General features: G+C 43.4%; 2 protein-coding genes across 3 annotated transcripts; one reads left to right on the top strand and one right to left on the bottom strand.

The window, feature by feature from the left end:
• Positions 1–4,829: 4,829 nt before the first annotated feature.
• On the bottom strand, positions 4,830–14,884 carry LOC109776463 (uncharacterized). 2 transcript variants are annotated; one of them, XM_020335109.4, is made up of 24 exons: positions 14,709–14,884; positions 14,419–14,561; positions 13,997–14,081; positions 13,416–13,469; positions 12,452–12,543; positions 12,242–12,345; positions 11,702–11,777; positions 10,905–11,358; positions 10,042–10,377; positions 9,749–9,952; positions 9,571–9,669; positions 9,397–9,469; positions 8,496–8,623; positions 8,095–8,386; positions 7,789–8,012; positions 7,584–7,711; positions 6,925–7,039; positions 6,523–6,578; positions 6,316–6,409; positions 6,045–6,234; positions 5,886–5,969; positions 5,706–5,803; positions 5,546–5,608; positions 4,830–5,392 (listed from the first exon to the last, which is right to left on the bottom strand). In XM_020335109.4, the coding sequence occupies exons 1-24, from the start codon at positions 14,745–14,747 to the stop codon at positions 5,285–5,287; spliced, it is 3,339 nt and encodes a 1,112-aa protein (XP_020190698.1). In that variant the 5' UTR covers positions 14,748–14,884; the 3' UTR covers positions 4,830–5,284. The 2 variants fall into 2 exon arrangements, with proteins under 2 accessions (XP_020190698.1, XP_020190697.1); XM_020335108.4 differs by having other exon boundaries at positions 5,706–5,806.
• A 2,679-nt stretch (positions 14,885–17,563) lies between these two features.
• LOC109776464 (increased DNA methylation 1-like) lies at positions 17,564–19,972 on the top strand. Its single transcript, XM_020335110.2, has 5 exons — positions 17,564–18,791; positions 18,890–19,202; positions 19,291–19,377; positions 19,482–19,581; positions 19,683–19,972. Exons 1-5 carry the CDS (start codon positions 17,564–17,566, stop codon positions 19,872–19,874), a joined length of 1,920 nt encoding a protein of 639 aa, XP_020190699.1. The 3' UTR covers positions 19,875–19,972.
• Positions 19,973–21,855: the final 1,883 nt, after the last annotated feature.

The following is a 21,855-nucleotide window of genomic DNA, read 5'->3' on the forward strand; positions in this document are numbered from 1 at the left end:
TATAATATGAAATATAACATTGAAATAAGATAAATTACAGTAGAAAATAATGAAGCAAAATGGACGCATCACCTCCTCCAAGCCTAGACTCTGATTGTTATGAAATCCATAAGCACGGCTTATTCTTCAGTAGGTTTGCTTCAATACCTCCATCTTTTAAGATACATAAGTTGTCGGTACTTCGACCTTGCTGCCTACCCTGAATTTAAGGCAACATGGTTTAAAATACATAATTACCATTTATAAAGTCTGTTTTAAGATCCATAACCCATTTTAAGGGGGAGGAGGTTCTACTGAGGCAAACCACATCTAATAAGACACTAGGAAGTACTTCCTTTGTTTCTTTTTAGTTTGCATATAAAATTTGGTCAAATTCAAACTTTGTAAAGTATATGAGATTTGACTAGGTTTGTAGGAAAGGATATCAACATTGACACTATGTAATCAATATTATTAGATGCATGATGAAACTAATTTTCATAGCATATAACTTTTGTACTTCCTTCGTCTCAATTTATAGGGCATGCGCGTCGTTCTACGTTGAGAATTTAACTAGCTATATATGTATTATATGTGATGAAAATATATGTTTAAAAACTACAACCGCTTAAGAATCCAATGATATACTTTTGGTGACATATAACTCATATTTTCGTTAGTCAAATGAATGACCTAGAACTACACGCACGCACTGTAAACCGAGACGGATGGAGTATTGTAGATGTTGATATTTTTTCTATAAAGTTAGTCAAACTTTATAAAGTTTGACTTTGACCAAATCTTATATGCAGACTAAAAAAAGGAAAGGATATATAAAGATATTGTTGCTAGACAATAAGCTTCTGAGATTGGAACCGAGATATTTAAAGATATCAAAACTCTTTTTTGCAAAACAAAAGGATATTAAAACACACATGCGCGCGCACACACACACTCTTCATTATTCATGCCTAGCTAATTGCACATGCATTACAACGGGGGCATAATTGTTTTATTAGTAGGTTGTCTGCAACTGTGTTTCGTTTGAGTCAACACTTGTTCATTTAACAAAGAAAACATAATTTTATTCGGTTTGCCAATAAAAAGGAGGGTAGTTGAGGCGATTTTTAGGAAAACCGATAAAAGTGGCGTATCCAGTGCTGAAAACTCCCACACAAGGTGGGGTCCAAGGAAGGAAATATCTAAACAACCTTACCTTTGCATAATAATTCTGCAAGGAGGATAGTTCGAATCCAGGACCTCCAGGCCACATGTGGAATGACTGCCACTGCGCCAGGCACGCCCTTCTTTCTTAGTCATCAATTTTTAAGAAAACCGATGACTAAAAAACCCAGAAATAGGAGGGTAAAGAATCCATATGATGAAGGGAGAGGGGAGGAGGTACATATGGTTGGTTGGGCGAAGAAAGAAGTAAAAGAGGGAAATCTGTTCATTTCTTTAGTAAATGTTCATGTGTTGCTACAGGGAAAAAGAATCACTCGGACCTCATCAAGCCAAAATCTAAGCTCTTGAGGTTCGCATCTAGAAAATATGCCTTTCATATGCAAGGTTTTTCTACAACTTGGGATGGCGGAAGATTTACAATTAAATTTCCCGTTTCTAAAGAAGAACCACAAGTTTCAGAAATAACGTAGGGAATATTAGAGATAAAACATGAAGGCAAATGACACTACATATCCCGGAACAACTACTGTGAATATGAGTAAATTTTACATGCACAACGGTATGAATTTCAGAATTGTTGGACTTTCCTTTCGCATTTTCCTTGTGTTGGTTCAGTAAAGTAAGTTATATGCTCAGTTGGTCTACATCATTGAAGGTTATTGTTTTTAGCCCGTGAACAAATTTGCAGGTCAAGAGTAGGTACTCCCTCCGTCCGGAAATACTTGTCGTAGAAATGGATACAAATGGGTGTATCTAAAACTAAAATACATCACTAGTAGAAAAAGGGCCTTTAGTCCCGGTTCAGGAACCGGGACTAAAGGGTCGTTACTAAAGCCTCCCCCTTTAGTCCCGGTTCTTACACGAACCGGGACTAAAGGCCCTCCACGTGGCCGCTGCCTGGAGGTCCACCTTTAGTCTCGGTTGGTAACACCAACCGGTACTAAAGGAAATTTTATGATTTTTTTATTTTTTTTATTTTCAAATTTCTGAATTATTTGAACCTCTAATCTCTAATCACCCCTCATCACTGCTCAATTTAACCTCTAATCTTTAATCACCCCTCATCATTCCAAATCATCTAACTTCCCAGACGGTCACCCATCCTCTCACTACTCCAGCCTGAGCACGCTTAACTTTCGGGTTCTATTCTCCCTCGTTTCCAAGTCTGCACTTGTTGTTTTCCTGACAATAGTAAGATGTCAATCCTATTAACCCTCAGGAATTTAGCATGAGCATGAAGTCACACATTTCACTGTTTGAGTTTGAAACTATTGTTTAAAAAACAATAATTATTTAGTAACACTAATATTTCTTGAATAAGTAGTTTGACCATAGTTTGACCACAGTTTGACCAGATTTGACCAAAATTCAAAAAACTGAAATAATTATTTAGTAACACTAATATTTCTTGAATAATTAGTTTGACCATTGTTTGACCACAGTTTGACCAGATTTGACCAAAATTCAAAAAAAACTGAAATAATTATTTAGTAACACCAATATTCTTGAATAATTATTTAGTAACACTAATACTTCATGAATAAGTAGTTTGGCCATAGTTTGACCAGATTTAACAAAAATTTGAGCATAACTTTTTTTCCTTTTAGAATTTGAGGATTCTAAAAATTTGCAAACAGGCCGTAGGCTGTCAAAATCGGATGCGGATTTTCGTGCTGAACATTTTGATATATTATACATTTTTTTCTGACATCGTATGCAAAACATGTCCAAATTTAAGTTTTTAAATTTTCCTAACTAGTACATGTAGTAACATAACTACATCTGGAAGGATTTTAATTTTTGAAGTTTTTTTTATCATTTTCTTGTGCTTTTTACAAAACTGAAAAGGCGATGGGGGGGGGGTAGAGTTTGAAAATGGGACCTTTAGTACCGGTTCGTGCCATGAACCGGTACTAATGCCTCAAACCCCATTAGTACCGGTTGGTGGTTCGAACCGGGACTAAAGGTCTAACCTTTAGTACCGGTTGGTGCCACGAACCGGTACTAATGGGCATCGCACCCTTTAGTCCCGGTTCGTGGCACCAACCGGGACTAAAGTTCCCATTTGAACCGGGACTAATGCCTGTACGGTGCCCTAGCCGCTCGAACCGGGACTAATACTCACATAGTCCCGGTTCGTAATGCAACAGGGATTAATGCTCTTTTCTGGCCGAACCAAAGCCCTGTTTTCTACTAGTGCATCTAGATACATCCATTCCTTGGACAAGTATTTTCGGACGGAGGGAGTACTATATAGCAGTATAGATTATGTTATTCAGACAGATCCGCTCCATGAACAAACTGAATGTAGCTCCGCGGCACTAAATGCAACCATGAAAATATAGATTAGATGTGTACACATGTTGTTTAATAGTGCATAGTGAACTTCTTATGGCATATACTACATGTTGTTTTAAAATTTTGATTCCGATAGTTTAGTGGCCTCACCATGCTGGACGAATGGTATTTTATGATCTTAACTCATGAAGGGAAGCCATGCCGGACGAATGGTATTTTATGATCTTAACTCATGAAGGGAAGTCGTGCTTACAACAGTGTTGATTGTAATGTCGATGAAAAACTGTCATGTATGCTGGACTATGCTACATGTTATTTGAAGTTCTAGCATCAACATACAATAATTTTTTCTCTTGCTAGTCGTGTCGGTTCATTCAAGTGAACAAGGTGCTCCTCTAAATTCCAGGAAAATAAATGTTGACGTCTGCACGAACGTGCTCACCAATGAAGCTATGCATTTGAAATAAATCTTCAATTCACCCTTAGGCCTAATTTGGTTGGAAAGGTGAAGTTTCCCAGGGCACTAATCCACCTCGGGGAGATTTACATGGTTTTGGGGGATCCCCTCTCCCACCACGGGGAGACCACCAGCCCAGTTTGGACAAGATGCCAGAGGGGAGGTCGGGGGCGGGGCGGGGGCATCGCTTTCAATTCAGCAGCGTGAAGCACGGAGACTGAGGCTGAAGGGTTGCGATGGAGAGCGAGCGAACGAGTAGAGGGTTTTCTCCCCGACCAGTCGATACAGGGGAGATCTACCCGGGGATGGGCCGTGGAAAGGTCAGGGTTCTTCCTCCCTCATGCGAAACCAAACGGCGCTGTTTGCTTGCCCAGGGCAAACTCAACACGTGGTTTACCCAACCGGGGAAAAGGCAGGTATCCCGCAGGGATCCCTCACAACCAAATGGGGCCTTAGGAGGTGTTTGGTTGAACTCTGTTAACGTAAATGGTACTGGAAACAGATCACGTTTGTGATCTGTTTCCTGAGGGGTCGACCGGTATCGAAATTGACTTAACATGGAACTCGATTACGGGGGATTTGTTCCCGCTCAAAGTGAACCCAACAAAAGTTGATGGTATGAGGTTGCGCTGTAATCGAATGACGGCTCAAAATGTACGAACCAAACACTTCCTTAGGTTCATGTAGCTCTTTCTTTATATATACTCACTCTGTAAGGACATATAAGAGTGTTTATATCACTACTCTAGTAATCTAAACGCTCTTATATTTCTTTACGGAGGGAGTATATGGCACTGCACCCACACGTGACGATTGATGAATCGAAACAAAAAACAAAAAACAAAAACATACACATTGCAACTTGATAACCACAGTTCAAGTATTAGTCAAGAGAAGGTGTCACATCAGATACCACCAACTAACAATGCCACACAGGCTCTTTGAAGTTTCTCAATGTAAGCCGTTCGGTTTATTGTCTCCTTTTACCTTTACAGACAGAACGAACGACTGAATGACCACACAAAAGAAATCATGTACGGCAAGTAGGTTCCGCCCCACGCTTTCCACCCATGGTGCATATGATTACATGGTGATATACAACATAAACCTAAGCTAATGCATCCAAACAAGCCATGCTGTCTGTCTGTCTGTCAGTGAGTGAGTCAACCTAGTGGCAAGGTAGACAATCACCTTGACAAGCTGCAGTTGTCCATGAACATAAATATACACAGCACAAAGGCGGGGCGGAATGGGCGGAACCATGCCACGATAAATAACAACCGGCAAATAAGGCATTCCCAAGTACCGAGAGCTGGACGTACTTTGTGTAGGATAGGATGCAGTGATGTGAAAACCCCGAATAGGTTACAGTTTCCACCACTTCTTGTTCTCCATTGTTTTCGCGAGCTCCTGGGCGAGCGAGGCGAAATTTTCCGCCCCGTCTTGAAGCTCTGCGGTCCGCTGGCTTATTCTCTGGTACAAAGGCGATTAGCTAGTGAGGCTTTTCTTGTTCAAGAAATGGTTGCAAGAGAAGACGAGTTGACCAACGAAAATCAGAGACATATACAGTCTGGGGCTACCAGCCTGGTGTGCGTAAAGAGTGTGTTACGGAATTCATTATTTTACCTCGAGTTTCTCCTGCCGCTGCATGAGCTTATCCTTCGCATGGGCAGCTGCTGCTGTTGCATCCTGCAAAAGGAAACCTTAAGAGTCAGCTTAGAGAGAGAGAGAGAGAGAGAGAGAGAGAGAGAGAGATCATGACGAATCGCAATGTTGATGGAATTACCCCGCCAAACTTATATTTGGTGAGAATTTCTTGGGTACTTCTCATTCTTGGTTTGTCAGCATCACTTGACCCTTCAAACAGTTTCGCTCTCTCGTCCTCTACTGCAGAAGTGTAGGCATAAACTGATACACATGAACAGTTCAAAAGGCGTGTTTCCAAAAACCAAGACATACGCCCAACCTGTTGCTTTCTTATTCATGTGAGAAGCAGAGGATGATGCTGGCGGAGGGGATAGGGGCACTTCATCATCAATTTCTATGTCATCTGCATCGAAACGCTTTTGGGTAAATAGGCAGCACTTCAGCTAAATGCTTTACAAAAACAGGGAGAGGGCGAGACCAATTGACAGTTCTTCTATTGGATCATCAGGATAAGCTAGTGATGGTTCAACATATGGTCCTTTCAAGAAAATTGACTCCAATAGTTCACTGGGGGTTTGGGAATTGAAACTTTTTCTCAGGTTTGCATTTTCATCCGCTTTTCCTTTTAATCCTTTAATAATGCCACCAATAACTCCTGCTGCTGGATTCTACACCAGAAGTTTCATGTTAAGTCAAACTGTACAGAGTACTGTATCATATAGGTTTGAGGAGATTAGACAATTGCCTACCTGCTTTCCTTTCTGGTCTATCGAGATGCTCATAGCTGCTTCAGCTGCTGCTGCAAGTACCTTATCATGAAGGCATGGCAATGATTCTGGAATCCTAAAATGATTATCATGGATACGAAACATTAGTTTAATACCACTGGGTCGGGCATCAGAACTATTGAGTTAAATAGACTTGACATGGGAAGCAAGCAAGAAAAAATCAAGTACCTGAAGTCATTCTCTGAGTCTATAAGAGAGATAATTGCAAATTCAGATCCATTAACCTGTGGCGGGAGACATACTAGAAAACTGAGGGAGGTATTTTACAGCACAGTCGATATTGAAGCTAACATATCTGAAGAACGAATCTGGATTAACTAATAGAGATGAAACAAAGTTGGGCACCCTCAACTGTGCTTGCCACAAAGAAAACATGTCACTCATTTTAGACACCGTTATTCTGGCTTGTTTTTGCGGAGAACTAAGCTAAGGTTACCCAGATAGTGATGTGGAAAGCCAACACTAGTATAGAACATAGCCAAAATAATACTTAGATACAATGCGGTGGCAAAATTTAGCGAACAGTCAAAAGTTGAACATCAAATTACAAAGGCAAGCAGAACAATTTACCAGAGCAATTTGTCCATTTGAGGAGCTCATGGTTTTACCCATGCCAGTCTTGTAACTCCATCTTAGTAATTCCATCAAGGAGCTCTCAGCCAGAATATCTAGGCTTGGCAAAGATCTGTCATGACAAGCATAAAACAGTTAAGGTATGGGCAAAACTTCACCAGGCCCTTGCATGGATGTACACACCTACAGGTAACAGATGATGACACCTGAAAAGTCTCCCTTTTGAAATCTTGAAAATATACACAAGATATTCTAAAAGAAAGAATACTGTGAAGATTTACAATCAAAGACTATCTTTTATCTATAACAAACTGATATTCCCAAGAAATTATTCATGGTGCTGTACATGAGACATAGGGAACAACAAATAAGATGATGGTAGTATTACCAGGTTGTACTTCGTAGATTTATTAACTATAGCAATCTAAATTTTGACAAGCATGTGAAAAGAAAAGTCCATGTAAACTTGCAGTAAGAGCAAATAAATGTACAAAGGGAATCCGTTCTCCACCATCATACTTTGACAATAAGTGTCATATTAGTTAATCCACATGATTACAATATGAAATCGTAAGGACAACATGGGAGACACCTTCATATTAAAATTTCTAGCATACCAAGCAATGAAGCAAATAACATGACAAAATCGTAACTACCTCAATTCTATGATGCCTGTCTGATAAAATAATATCAACCCACAAGCTTTATCATCCTTATTCTTAAAAATTGCTGACCAGCAGCATTTTTTTGTGAGCTTGGTTTTATGTAGATGCTTGTTGCTTCCCTGATGAGAAAAGAACATAACCAATAAGCTTTAGAAGTTTGAAATTTCAAAGTAGTTCGCATATGCCAAGTATGCACCTGAATCATTGATGCCAGAGAAAATAAAAGCACCACATCCTCGAAGCAGACCAAAAGAAGTGAATCTGAACCGCCACTCTGTGGATGTAGAGAAGCATTTTTCTTGTTAGTTTCGGCTCCATGTACTTGCTTCTGGTCAAGAACATGTTCTTCTTTCCCTGTCTGACTTTGACATGGGAGCTTGTCTTCTGGTAATTGGGCTTGCTCTTCATCTGAAGCTCCATCTAAACCCAGAACTTGCAGAAATTATGAGTTGATCTAGGGGGGTGGGGGTAGAAGTTAGCATAGTGAACAGAAATCACTTACCTATGATGACATACATCAAAAGTGCAGAAGATTGCTTCTCATCTAGCAGAAGCGAATTTATGATCAGACCACTTGTGCTGTCAACTACAGTAAGACGTGCATCCTTACTCAAGGAAAGTACAACATCTGTTGGAAATTTTGCACTTGTAGCAATCTCTTTCTGGGGCGGGCCTGCTTTTGCAGCAGATGCACCTATACTGTAGTTGCTTACTGAAACCACAGGAGAATTTGTTCCTGATGTACAATCCACAGAGAACATCACGGAGAGTTGACTTGCATCAAACATTGCCACCTTTGAGAAGACAAACCAAAACATAATAATAATAATTAGTTAATAGCAAATGGTATGTACAAGCATCAAATAATTAGTGAAACTTCAGAGACCTTAAAGGAAAATATACCTGGCCATTTTGATACCCTACTGCAAGGGCCTCTCCAGAAGATGTAAATCTGAGAGATCGCACGGGGGAATTTGATGCCATAAAGGCAATATTGCAATGGAACCCTCTCCCATGATGAACAGCATGAACTGAAAGAAAAATACCAGAAGGTAAGAAAAACGAAATGAACCACATACGGACATACCCACCAAAAGTGGTTTTTATAAATGCCCTGGTGAGATTCTCTAGCACGGAAAAAAGTAAACACAAACATGAGCAGGTCCTATTTTATGGATGCCTCTTATACGATAACAAATGAAAGCAAATTTGACATGGACTTGTTTTCACAAGGATCTGGCAGCAAAAAGAGCACATGGAAAATATATCTTGAACAAAAAAGAACACTTGGAAATATGTCCTTTTACGAGATGGCATTTACGCATTATCTTGTTAACAGGGTTTTATATAGACTTGGATTGCGACTGAACCAGATGTTGAATAGTAAAACAGGCAGCACCAAACACATTTTTACCAGAATACCAGCAAATTACTAGGATATAATGGCCTATACTATCATTACAATGATTAAGCACTCAAAATATTTCTTTTCTCTGCATATAGCTTGACAGGGAGTATGGTGCAGTTGAGATCGTTTCCTGCCTATAGACAGGTTGCATCTGTGCCTCACTGCCTCTACAAATATATTGCCATCTCTCAGACTGACCATCAAGAAAGAGTGTGTGACAATCAAAGCAAACTGGAAGCCCAGAAGGCAACATCATGAGGGCAACTTTGCTGTTGTCTCGTATTGACTGACCTAATTTTTTTAATACATACGGGATGATGGAGAGGAAACAAACAAAGAAAGAGGAAGTGCAAATATAATTTAGTTTGCACTTATGCCTTCATGTGCAGTATTTACCTTCCTGCTTAGATCCACTCACAAAGTGAAAGCTGGAATCCCCACTGTTCTCTTGAAGTTTATACATGCGGACCTACAACGTTACAAAAATATACAAGATACTTAGACAGTATTGAATATGCTGCTGACAACCAATAACTTGGACTGACCCATAAATTTTAATAGTAGACTAACCAGACCACTTGTTGTGCCAACAGCAAAAGTCATGTTTAATGAACAAAAAGCCAGCGATGATACAGAGGCATTTGCTCCATCCAAAATAACATCAGGCACCTGAAGTAATAATAGTTTTAGTATTCTTGCATTGATTTAGTAGTCATCAGTCAACAACTAAGAACACGGTAGAGGTGACCTTTGCATCCAAGACAAACATTGGCATCAGAATAGGAAAAGTTGCATCCCATATTCTCACAGAACCATCTTGATAGCCTGCAACATATATTCTTTCAACTGCATGATCTTCCTTCAGTGACATTTCACTAGGAACCCCACCAGTCAAAGGCCATTTCATATTCCCTGATATTGGAGGTGCGACAATTTGCCTAGCACAAAATTTCTACCAAAAAACATGAATATACGATCTGGTAAAAAGGTTGCAGTTAAGTTAAGTAGAGTAAAATGTCAAGAATCCACACAAAACTGTACCTTCAGTGAAATACTTGGATGCTCTCTCCCAGTTAGTGAATACATATCCGTAACAGTTATGCTGGGATCAATTGTAGGAACTACGACTGGAAATTTTTGTGCCTCAGGCTGAGCATATTCCTCTTCTGATTTCCGTGCAGAAAATAGAGCACCACCATCATAGAAATTTAACTGTCCAGGATTTGTCAATATAAAAAGTGCAGAAGTTCGTATTTTATCTGGAACCCCAGTATCTGGAATAAGAATCATATCAGCAAAGGATCCATCAAGTTTGAGGTCCACCCGGGACGCGCATCTTACTGACTCTAATCCATTAGATGATTCCAGACTAAGAACCTACAAGAGAATACAATTTTTCATTGAACAAGGTAAAGTTTTCCATAGTCCACCACTGAAAAACAATACGCCGTACATATTTTTCTGTGCTCAGAAAAGTAACTTTGCTAGATATATGATACACATATATTTGTAGAGCAAAATCTAGATACATAATTGCTCGCATCTGCACAAAACATATCTACCAAGTTGTTTCGACCTCCGAATTGGTTGCCTCTAAGGCATACACTCATGTCCTTATTTGCTATCGCTGGAAATTATCTTGGATAGGAAATATTTGCCCTAACCTGTGTACGCCATGTAGCAATGCAAATTAGTTTACTGGTTCTACATTAACATATCAACAGCCAGATGAGCCAAATGTGGGTGTTCTAATTGAGTTCAGATGAGCTAGAAATAGTTTCTTGCAAGTTGGTAAAGGAGCAAACAGCTATACTTGAGTACACTTTTCGATGCATCAGTTGCATGCATGCCTAGAAGATTGCATGAAATAGAAAAGATAGATGAGAATGAAACAAGACACAAACCGTCAGAACTTCTTCAGACCCCATATCATCGCCACCGTATACAAAAAGTTTCCCGCCTTTAGTGGTGTCTTTTGCTGACCCAGCAGACCAGTGCAAGACAATAACAGGAAGCCTGCGACTCCCAGAAGCCAGCTGCAGCTTAACAACGTTAGACGAAACATCAGTTTGTTTGCCTTGTCTAGAGGATACTGCAGTCATATCCCATAGAAGAATGTCTCCAGTTATATAGCCAACAGCAACAGTTGAACCCCCTCTCGATGCCCAACAAAGAGAGCAAATTTCTCTCTCTTCCTCATTCTCATCAACATTATCTATTTGATCTTCACTAGCATGTGTTTGAGCGCCAGTGACTTGGCCCTTCATATGCAAGTCCCCGTAGCCTCGAACAGCGATTGCATGGTCCTCTGACACATCCCAAAGAACTAAGAATCCTTTCTCATATGCAATTAGCACCCTGAAGCATGTAAAAAAGCAGTTCATTCATGTGTTTCAGATTGGCAAACTGAATTGTGATAAATTGTGCCTCTCATATTAGAGGGATCTGATGAAAACAACGGTACAGTTCATCTTTCCAATTTTCTGCATCAAACATCGATTTTTCATGAATTGTTTGCATAGTAACAAAGGTAGCTGAGTATAGTATTATAGCCTCCTTGTATCTATTTGTGTTTTTCATATGTTTGACCTCCTAATATGATGTAATATCAGCATGCATACTATTTACTAATGAACAAAACTTATATAGTTAACGATTATAACAAAAAAAAATCCAGGAGTTCCATTCATGATGATCTTACCTGGTGCCCAAGGTGTTAGGTTGAGGCAGTATTCCAACAATAGGTTGAGTATCAAGCAATGGAACACCAGCTGCTTCTGTGAAGAAATTGGACCAATAAAATCATGTTTAAGACTCAAAGCAGTATAAGATAAGCGAAAAATATGGTGTGTTGATTCATTGAAACACTTGCAAGTCCAGATGTAAAAATTGAGAGGAACTGATAACTGGATAAGATGAACTCAATTCGAGTGTGTAAGATAACAACTGCCAGTGCTCCAAATAAAAGAGTAGTATGAAACCGGAAATTCCCTTAAATAGAAATAACATCGCTCAAGTCCAGTAAAAAAAGTTCAGACTTCAGATTAACTCAAGCCATTTACTTATGCAGTTGTGCAAAATATCCAATATTTCAGTGGAAGATTGAAACTTCAGAGTAACGGATTACAATTTTAACTTCATGCTGCTATAATATTAACATGAACTTGGATACATAGACAGAAGAAAATTAAAATTTATTAATTAATATCTGTTGATAGAGACACATGAAACAGCACTATACCAGCTAAGGAATGTATAGAAACATTGTAAGGCATCTTTTGAAGCTTCCCATCATATAAATCATACTTTAATACAGAAAGCAGACCATTCTCATCTCCAAGGTACCTGAATGTGATGAACAAATTTAAGATACGGATAAAAGGCTAGAAAGTGGTCCATACAGCTACTAAATTAAGAATGTGACAGAATAATTTTCCTGTCCATTGCTCACATCAGAAAGGTCCCCTCTATGACTGAAAAAGCAGTTATATTGGTGTCCCACTGGGAAGAATGAAATAGCTGCCTGAATTCAAGATTCCACACCTACAAGAGAAAAAGGACACGCGTATATTACATGCAAACTTCTAAAACAAGATGGAGTAAACCATACTGTATGAACATCATAATATTTTAAGGTTATGACCATGCTATTTAGTCAAAGCCTCAAAGGTACAGGCAAAATTTGTAAGTGATTGCCAGCAATGATAGTAACTACCCTCGACATATTCTTCTTAAGGAGTATAATCAAATATACACAAAAAAGAAAGGAAGATTTGTCAACTAAGCCCGCCCGAAGGAAGAAGAGATGGCTTGGCATGCCTGTAACTGTAAGAATCAGGGGCTAGGCGATAGTTGACACTCTTCTTCGAATGAACCCCAAGGATTAAACGATGTCTGTGCTTCAGATGTGAGATAGGAATATGAAAGCATGTATTTTTTATTTTATTTTTGTGAAGAGTAGGCTGAGCACTTAATAAAAAGTTTGTATCAGATGCGCTTCTTCAGCACCATATAAATAGGTATTTCCTTCGGAGTCTCTTTCCCAATATTGCACAATTCAGATTGAGGATTATCTATATTTTTGGTGAATTATATTCTAACAAGAATTACTGTCGATATCTAACTGCACTTTAGGCACTATAAAAAGATGGCAAGGACCTTGTGCGGACAGAGAAAAATTGCCCCACATCAATAAGCAGAATGCATTCTGACATGCTGAAGTGAGCCTCGAATCTTCACATGGAAAGTTGGTGTGCCAACCAATCCATGAGCATGAATGCATTGCACACCTTATGCGTACATATAAGAGTAGTGGTAGCCTCCAGAGTAAAAGGGAAAAACTTTCTCAAAAAAGCAGAAGGATGAAAAGGGAAAGAAAATTGAATACAACAAAGAGCTGTCTCTCAATGCCATACCTGGATTTCATTCTCATTAGAAACTGCAATTAGTAGCCCCTGGTTTTGTATAAACTGCAATATATAACAACCCATTACACACTTCTACAACTGGCAACCAGATTAAGGGTTTTAGAGGTTACACCAAACGTAAGCAAGTACTCCCTCTGTATCAAAATATAAGACGTTTTTTGACACTATGAAAGTATCAAACGTAAGCAGACCTTATATTTTGACACTATGAAAGTGTCAAAAAACGTCTTATATTTTGATACAGAGGGAGTACAAAGTAGCTAGTTACTAGTCTAACATGCAAAAGTAGCTTCTGGTGGTACACAGTTGCTTCAGAGAACTATATAACTAAGGCAGACGGTGAAAAGTGTATAGTTTACTGAGGCAAGTAACATGGAAGGAACCCCAAGGACTGTACTGGCTAGAGTTTCAGTCAAAGATAAAATCGACTTCATTAGAAAAGGAACACCCTCCACTTCAAACCAACCCAAACAGGGGAAAAAACGACTCGACATTTTTCCATTGAGTTCAGTGTCTACACACGCACGGTGCAAGTAGAGAATGGTCAGTCATTGGATGAAGTGCCACACCTGAAGATACTTGTATGGCATGCTCTTTGGCGATATGAGGATGCCTTCGATATTATCACCCCCAAAGATTTTTATCCTCCCATCCCTGCAGTTTGAAGCGTGGTCACCATCAATTCAACATGAGGTGGACATGACATGGATGCATAAAATGTGCTCAAGGGCTTGCTGGTATCTTCTATTAGCGACTCGAGCAATGATCTGAACTGCATTAAGGCTTCAAGCTTAAGAGTTGAACGCAGGATGAAACACTACAAGTGACCTTCTTTACATGCTTGTTTGGATGCCTTGCTATATGGCAAGAAATGGTTGTTGCTCGGATTCAGAGGGTGGTAACACAGCTTGACAGAGATATCACAGCTTCGGTTTTGCTATTTTGCAGTGTAGGCAAAGTTAGGACGAGTGGAGGGAGGTTGGGGGCTCACAGCGTCCCGACGGCGAGGAGGCGCTGCACGGGGTCGAACGCCATGACGGAGGCGGCGTAGGGGACGCCGTAGTGGAGCGCGATCTGCGCGTCCAGCTGGGCCACATCGCCGGCCGCCCCTCCTCCTTTTTCTCCGCCCCCACCCTGCAGCAACAGCCAAGCAAACGGAATCAACAACACGGCCACGGGCAGCGGCAGAAGAAGACTCCGCCGCCCAGCCCCGGCGAAGACGGACGGTCTGATCGACCCCAAATCTGACGGGATAGAGCGGGAGAGGGGACGGGGCGAGACCTGGTGCAGCTTCTTCAGCAAGAAGCGCTTCGCGAACATCGGGGACGGGGCGGTTCGACGCCGGCGGGGGGGCGGCGGCGACGGCGAGGACTGGTGACTGGTTCGCGGTAGGGGGAGCAGAGCAGGTGAGGCGAAGACGAAAGGGGGCGAGAGCGACTATGGTAAGCGGGTACGGCAACGCAGACGTGCCGGTGGGGGGTGGGGCTCACCGGAACCAGTCGGAGGCCCGACCACGTGCCGAGTTGGGCTCGCTGCGGCCCATGGCTGGTCAATCCCAAAGGCACCGTAGGAGCCTTTTTCGTTTTCCTTCTCTCGCTTTTTCACTTTTGGTTTTCTTTGTTCCTTTTTTTGGTTTCTCTCGATTTCTTTTTGTTTCTTTGTTGGCTTTTATCGGTTTTATTTCCTCTCAACACATGTATACTTTTTCTCAGAACGGTATCTACTTTTTTAGAGCACACATGAAACGTTTTTTCGCATACACGTTGGACATTTTTCAAATATAATACATGATGTATATTTTTTTAAATACGTGTTTTGAAAAAAAATTGAATGCATGGTAATTTTTTCCAAATAAATGGTGTACGTTTTATAAACGACAACAAACATTTTTCTAAAAATAATGAATAATTTTCTACATTGTATAAATATTTTTACATTTTTCATTGACTTCTTTTGCACACCAAATATTTCTTAAAATTTCATGATATATTTTATAATGGTATAGAAAGAACTTAACTTACTTGGATTTTTTTACATTTGTATATAACATTTTTTTAAATTTCATGGACATTTTTTGGATCGTCGAAATATTGCAATAAAATGTGGCATACATTTTTTAATGGCACATAATATTGTTTTAACATTACACAAACATTTTATAAAATTCTATACACTTTTTCAAACCTGAAACCAGACATTTTATTTGAAACACGGGAACATTTTTTCATTGTCCAACATTTATTTTGAAAGTTATCAACATATTTTAAAATTGCGCTAACAATTTTTCTACACTATCTTTTTAAAAATTCGTCTTTCCAAATTTTGTAAGTAAATTTAAGTTTTAAAAACATATGCATTTAATTTAAAATAAAAGAAGAAGAAGAAGAAGAAACTCCGGTGACATTAGCAGGACAAGCCACGACCTACGGGGGCGGCCCACCACAGGCGCCCTGTAGGCGAGGCAACCATGCGCCTCACAGTAGGCGGCACATAGCCGCACCCAGGTTTTTTTGTCTTTTCAGGGCTCATTAGGTTTATAGGATTTTTAAACCCGGTCGATATGAAAAGTAGAGGATTAGGGTATCCTACATACTCTGATACTTACCAAGTTTGCCATGTGGTCTCATCTAATGGTATCTCTATTTCTAAAAAAAAAGGCGAATGCTTATGTAGGAAAAACTTCCATTGGTGAAAATCCTGTAGAAATCCTCCAAGCCGAATGAGCCCCTTAACGATCCGTACTGCGGCAGCGGCTAAAGGAAAACATCATGGATCAAAGCCTCTCCACCATCACCCACGTGCCAATCTGTCTGCTGGCATTAGCCCCAACACTTCGCGCCTCTGTCCTACTAATTTCATCAGTCTAACCATTCCTTTAAATTCCCTCTTTTTCGATGCCCTTGAGCCTCACGCACATGTACCTCCTGTAAGTTTCTTCCTTGTCTCCTGTCAACGCCTTGTTGAGCGGGATCGCCGTTGGCTTCGATGAGGGCTCATCCTCGACAACACCTGCACTGTCGCCAGTCGCGGCGGACCATGTTGTTTGTCGGCTCAATCTTGGTGTGTCATGCTCAATCTCCACCTCGCCTTCGTCATTGTCAGTGGTCTAGACAGGACCCATGTCCCCTGAGCCGCGACTGATAGAGCAGTACTGAATATTTGGTACAAGGTACTCCCTCTGTTTCTTTTTAGTCGGCATACAAAATTTGGTCAAAGTCAAACTTTGTTAACCTCGACTAAGTTTATAGAAAAAGATATCAACATTCACAATATGAAATCAATATTATTAGATGCATCATAAAATAATGGTCATACTATAGCTTTAGTATTGTAGATGTTGATATACTTTCTACAAAGTTAGTCAAACATTGTAAAGTTTGACTTTGACCCAATTTTATATGCAGACTAAAAAGAAACGGAGGGAGTATGTTATAATTGGACTTGGATTCAAACTGTGTGAAAATATGGCATGAAGTCGTGTCCTAGTAGATCACTTGTATCGTGGCCCTTCCATATAATGTGAAGGTAGACCCATGATATAATCTATGCCGTCATAATAATCCAAACACGCAAGGGGGGTTGACGGCATGTGCCGGCGTCCGGGTGGCCGGTGTCGGAGCGCCTATAGTCAAGCCCCGGGATGTAGCCGAGCTCGGTGAACCTCGTTAACATATCTTGGTGTCATGCCGCTCAACCTTTGTGATTGTCTGGTCCTTGATAGATGACTGCGTACCTCGATTAATAATTCTAACAAATATTAACACTTTCGACACTAGTGTTCGGCCCGGCCCCATGATGGCCACACTACTGGCCGTTGTCGCCATGGCCAGCCGCACCGTCTCCGAGTCCAGCTCGCAGCAGGTCGCCGCCGTCTCCGACTCTACTCCGGCCATATTCCTACTTTTTTTCCGCGAGATTTTGTTTTCTCAAGGAAAAAAATCCTTAAAACGAGAATCCCCGAGGCTTACGTGTCCGACTCGCGCCTGGTGTTTCCTTCGCGCGATATACCTGCTCGTAACCGACGGGAACACCCGCGATCCGCCGGAAAAACTCGAGTTTGGTAAATTCATCTTCCCATCACCGCGTCCGCCGGTCGGAAGCATCGCATCTGTGTCTCGCGCCGGCGCAGGACGACCATGGACATCGCGGAGTACGTCGAGTTCATGGCCGGCGGCGGCCGGGGCCCGCGGGGCGACGAGCTGCGGCGGAGGGCCAGGGAGCACCTGCTCGCGTCCGGCTGGACCCTCTACAAGTTCGCCAAGTGCGACGGCCGCCAGGAGCTCCGCTACAGGGCGCCCCACGGCGCCTCCTACATCTCCCTCATCGTCGCCTGCAAGAAGTTCCAGCTCTTCCGCACCGCGCCGCCGAGGAACCCCGCGGCCGCTCGTGGGAAGCCGAGGAAGAGGAGCGCGGCGGCGAATTGTTCGTCCGGGAAGGAGATCGCTCGTGTGATAAGCCCGATCGGTGCGGAAAATGGCGGCCGTAAGCGGGGTTTTGGAGGCGACGAGGACGTGTGTGGGCCGGCCGTCGGCAATCCGTTCGCCGGCGACTGCCCCACGAGGCACCGGAAGGTGAGGAGGGTCTCCGCGCTCTACGCCGACGACGCCCTCAAGAAGTACGCCGCCAAGAAGAGGAAGAAAGCGTCGGCGTCTCCCCAAAGTTCCGCGTCTCCCCAAAGTCCTGCGTCTCCCGCGGCGTCGCCGTCGCGCGTGCTGCGGCCGAGGCCGAAAGACGGAGACAAGGCGCAGGCGGCGGCGGCGGCGTGCCAGCCGACCCGCGCGAGGACGATCCTCGCCGTGCTCATGGACAAGAAAATCCTTCCCCCGACGGCCAAGCTGTCCTACAGGCGAACGAGGGACGAGCCTCCGGCCAAGCAGGGCACGGTCACCGCGCAAGGGACCATACGGTGCGCGTGCGGCTGCGGCGGCAAGGCCTTCACCGTGGCGGAGTTCGCGGCGCACGCTGGCGGCGGATGCGGCGAAGAGCGCCCGTCGGCGAGCGTGTACCTCAACGACGGCAGGTCGCTGTCGCAGTGCCTGGTGCAGCTGATGCGCGCCCACGGCGGCAGCAGCAGGGCCACAGGCTCGCCGTCGCCGCGCGCGAGGCTGAAGCGCAGATGCCCGCCCGAGCTGGGGGACGGCGACTGGGTGTGCTCCGTCTGCGCCGACTTCGGCGACATGCTGCTCTGCGACTGCTGCCCCTCGACGTTCCACCACGGCTGCGTCGGCCTCGACGCCACCCCGCAGGGGGAGTGGTTCTGCCCTTCCTGCCGGTGCGCCGCCTGCGGCTCCAGCGAGTTCGAGCTCGCCGACGGCGAGTTCACCGACAAGACGGTGATCTACTGCGACCAATGCGAACGAGAGTGTAAGTACATTCTCAATACATCCCAAATTACTCCGAGAATCTACAATGTACATTGAATCAACTGCGTAGATACTTATTCATCTCTGTTAATTTTACAGATCATGCCGGCTGCGTCAGGGGCAGAGGCGACCAGCTCGAGTGCTGCCCGGAAGGGCCATGGCTCTGCGGCCATGACTGCTCGAACATTTTCCAGCGTCTGCAAGGGCTGGTTGGAAGATCGATGCCTACATCAGTGGAAGGCGTAACCTTCACCGTGTTGAGATCAACGAAGCTCCCCGAGGAGGAGGCCATGGCGGCGGAGGAGCACGGGAAGCTGTGCTCGGCGTTCGACGTGCTCCACGAGTGCTTCATCACCCTCATCGAGCCGCAGACACGGACCGACCTCAGCCACGACATCGTCTTCAACAGAGAGTAAGTAAATCTTCAGCTCTTTCTCAACATCACATTTCCTCCGGGGAACAAGAATGCCTTGCTGACGTGCTTGAGGAATGTTGTGCAGATCGGAGCTGAGGCGGCTCAACTTCCGGGGATTCTACGTGGTGGGTCTCGAGAAAGGCGGCGAGCTCATAACCGTGGGCACGCTCAGGTACCCCCACTACTTGATCATCTTCTTCTCATATGTACTACCTGAAATACATTTTGCCTTTGAAATGCTGAATATGAAATTATGAATCTTCCTTGTTGGTGCAGGGTGTACGGGAAGAAGGTCGCGGAGCTGCCGCTCGTCGGGACCCGGTTCGTGCATCGCCGGCAAGGGATGTGCCGCCTACTCTTTAACCAACTGGAAAAGGTACGTCTGAAGTTTGATCGATCAGTGTATTACTTGCTCCAGACATTGTCTTCCATGGTCGTCAGAGCTAAACATATCGTTGGTGGTTGTTGTGCTTGCAGTTGCTTGGCGAGTTGGGGGTGGAGAGGCTCGTGCTGCCGGCGGTGCCTGAGCTTCTACCGACATGGACCGGATCCTTCGGTTTCCAACCCATGAGCCATTCCGACAAGATGGAGATTGCAGAGCACACCGTCATGTGCTTTCAGGGAACCACGATGTGCCAGAAGTTCATCGCCGACGCGGCGGCTCCATGAAGATGAAACATCCCGCTACCATGTAGAAATCAAGTAGGCAAGTTCAGAGTTGAGACGGCAAGATTGAGCTACTCATATTTGTCAGGAGAGGATCGATACACTGACAGACTGGCTGTACATTAGTTTGGTACCACTGCTACACGTATGATGTAGGATGTAAGTGAAAAGGAAAAGTCCATTTTTCTGTCACGTGACTGGTGGAGTAATTTGGAATTTTATGAAGGAAATTACTAGCGGTGGTCCTATTGTTATCTGCTGAAAAACATGGTATGTGCAACAAGAGACCAGCCCAGTAAACAAAAGCAATTAGGTCCTGATGATATACATAGACATTAAATTGACAACAGAGAATAGAAACAATGGCAAGGAACTCGAGTCATCCTCATGTAAGTTATCATCCAACAAGGGCAATTCAGATATCCAGCTCAGGTTAAGGATCTTTGGTTTATAGGCCAAAAAGCTTGAAATGCTAACTTATTTATACGCTATTTGCAAGACTTGCAAAACAAAGGACACGCTTGCAAGATTTGCAGGTACAAGGACACAAATTTTAAAACAGTTGAGGAGTAACAAACAGGTTTGCGCCTCGAGTTCAAACTTATGCATGTAGACTTCGTAGAAGGGCATGACTTTCCTATGGTGTAGTATATGGAAGTCCAGGAATGACAACCTTTTTCGGAAGAAAGGACAGTGCACCTATGTGGCTACTTTTAATTGCAGATCATGAAAACTCATCCTTAGGGGCAAATAGCTCCCATGCGACATCTTTGAGTTGAATTGTCTCTCATGCGATGTCGTTGGTTGTAATGGCTCTCATGCGACGTCTCCCAGCGCAGAAATAGCTCAAGCAAGACAACCCGTTTATGCGGCTAGTTGGCTGTTAGTTATGCTGAGGTTTGGTTAGGACACTGGGGGTTATGTGCTCTAACTGGTGGGGTCCACCTAGGGCCACGTAGTCAAGAGTCAACCGTCCACGACTCGACCGGTGACTGTGTGACCGTGCTCGACTCGCCCGTGCTGGACTGGGCGAGCGGCGCCGCCGTAAGCATCTTCTCCGGTAGCGGTTTCTTCTCCGCGGTGGTGGAGTGCATTTCTCGGCAGCGGCAGAGCTATTGCGAGTGAGCCCGAAACCCTAGTCCCACTCCCCAGAATTTTGGGGGATCTGTGGCCTCATGCTGCCCCTCTGTTTCTTGGCGATTTAGAATCTCGATTGGATCCGGGGGCTGTTTCTTCTCCGTGGCCCGGTGGTGGAGTGCCTTTCTCGGCAGCGGCTATTGCGAGTGAGTATTTTCCAAACTCTAGTCCCATTCCCCAGTATTTTGGATAAATCTGTGGCCTCATGCTGCCCCTGTTTCTTGGCGTTTTAGAATCTCGATTGGATAGGAGCGCGGGGGCTGAATGAGATGGAGCGAGGAGACAGTGCTTCAAATCGGTAATGCCGCCCTCTTTTCTCTTTTAGCTGTTATCGAACTCGATTTGGTAGTGACTGTCGCTTACACTGCCGCCGCTGCCTTCCATTGACAAAACAGGGGAGGTTCAGGTTCTGCCACCACATTCGCAATTATAGTGGAATTTTTTCCCTGTAAAGCCAAGCTCAGTGATGGCAGTGTCCAAGACATTGATAGAGATACCACCATGAGGTTGGATGTCGAATTTGCAGATGTTGATCCCCAGGAATTGGAGAGCATGAAGGAGAAGGCCGTGGGCAATTTGGTGGAGAGAATTGGGGAGAGTATTGTTTGGGGTCCAGAACAAGAGGTATCTCTGCAACGTTTCGATAACTATAATGGTGAATATGTGAGAATTGAAGATGGAGAATCCATGGTTGCTGAAATTGATCAGCAAGAAAGGTGGGCAAGCAAACAAGTAACATTTTATGCTGAGCTAATTGATCTGCAAACTCATTCCAGAGTTGGTTATGTGCCATCAAAGATGGCTGCACAGGTGGAAGATGATGAGTGGGTTTCACAAAAGAAGATGT

Source organism: Aegilops tauschii, chromosome 2 (assembly GCF_002575655.3).
Source record: "Aegilops tauschii subsp. strangulata cultivar AL8/78 chromosome 2, Aet v6.0, whole genome shotgun sequence".
Classification (NCBI taxonomy): Eukaryota; Viridiplantae; Streptophyta; class Magnoliopsida; order Poales; family Poaceae; genus Aegilops; species Aegilops tauschii.

Coding starts and splice junctions, on each gene's coding strand:
- LOC109776463 (XM_020335108.4), bottom strand. CDS start 14,747: ATGTTCGCGAAGCGCTTCTTGCTGAAGAAGCTGCACCAG. Junction 14,562..14,708: donor TGCTGAAGAAGCTGCACCAG/GTCTCGCCCCGT, acceptor CTGTTGCTGCAG/GGTGGGGGCGGAGAAAAAGG. Junction 6,579..6,924: donor CAAATGGACAAATTGCTCTG/GTAAATTGTTCT, acceptor CTCCCGCCACAG/GTTAATGGATCTGAATTTGC.
- LOC109776464 (XM_020335110.2), top strand. CDS start 17,564: ATGGACATCGCGGAGTACGTCGAGTTCATGGCCGGCGGCGGCCGGGGC. Junction 18,792..18,889: donor CGACCAATGCGAACGAGAGT/GTAAGTACATTC, acceptor TTAATTTTACAG/ATCATGCCGGCTGCGTCAGG. Junction 19,203..19,290: donor GACATCGTCTTCAACAGAGA/GTAAGTAAATCT, acceptor AATGTTGTGCAG/ATCGGAGCTGAGGCGGCTCA.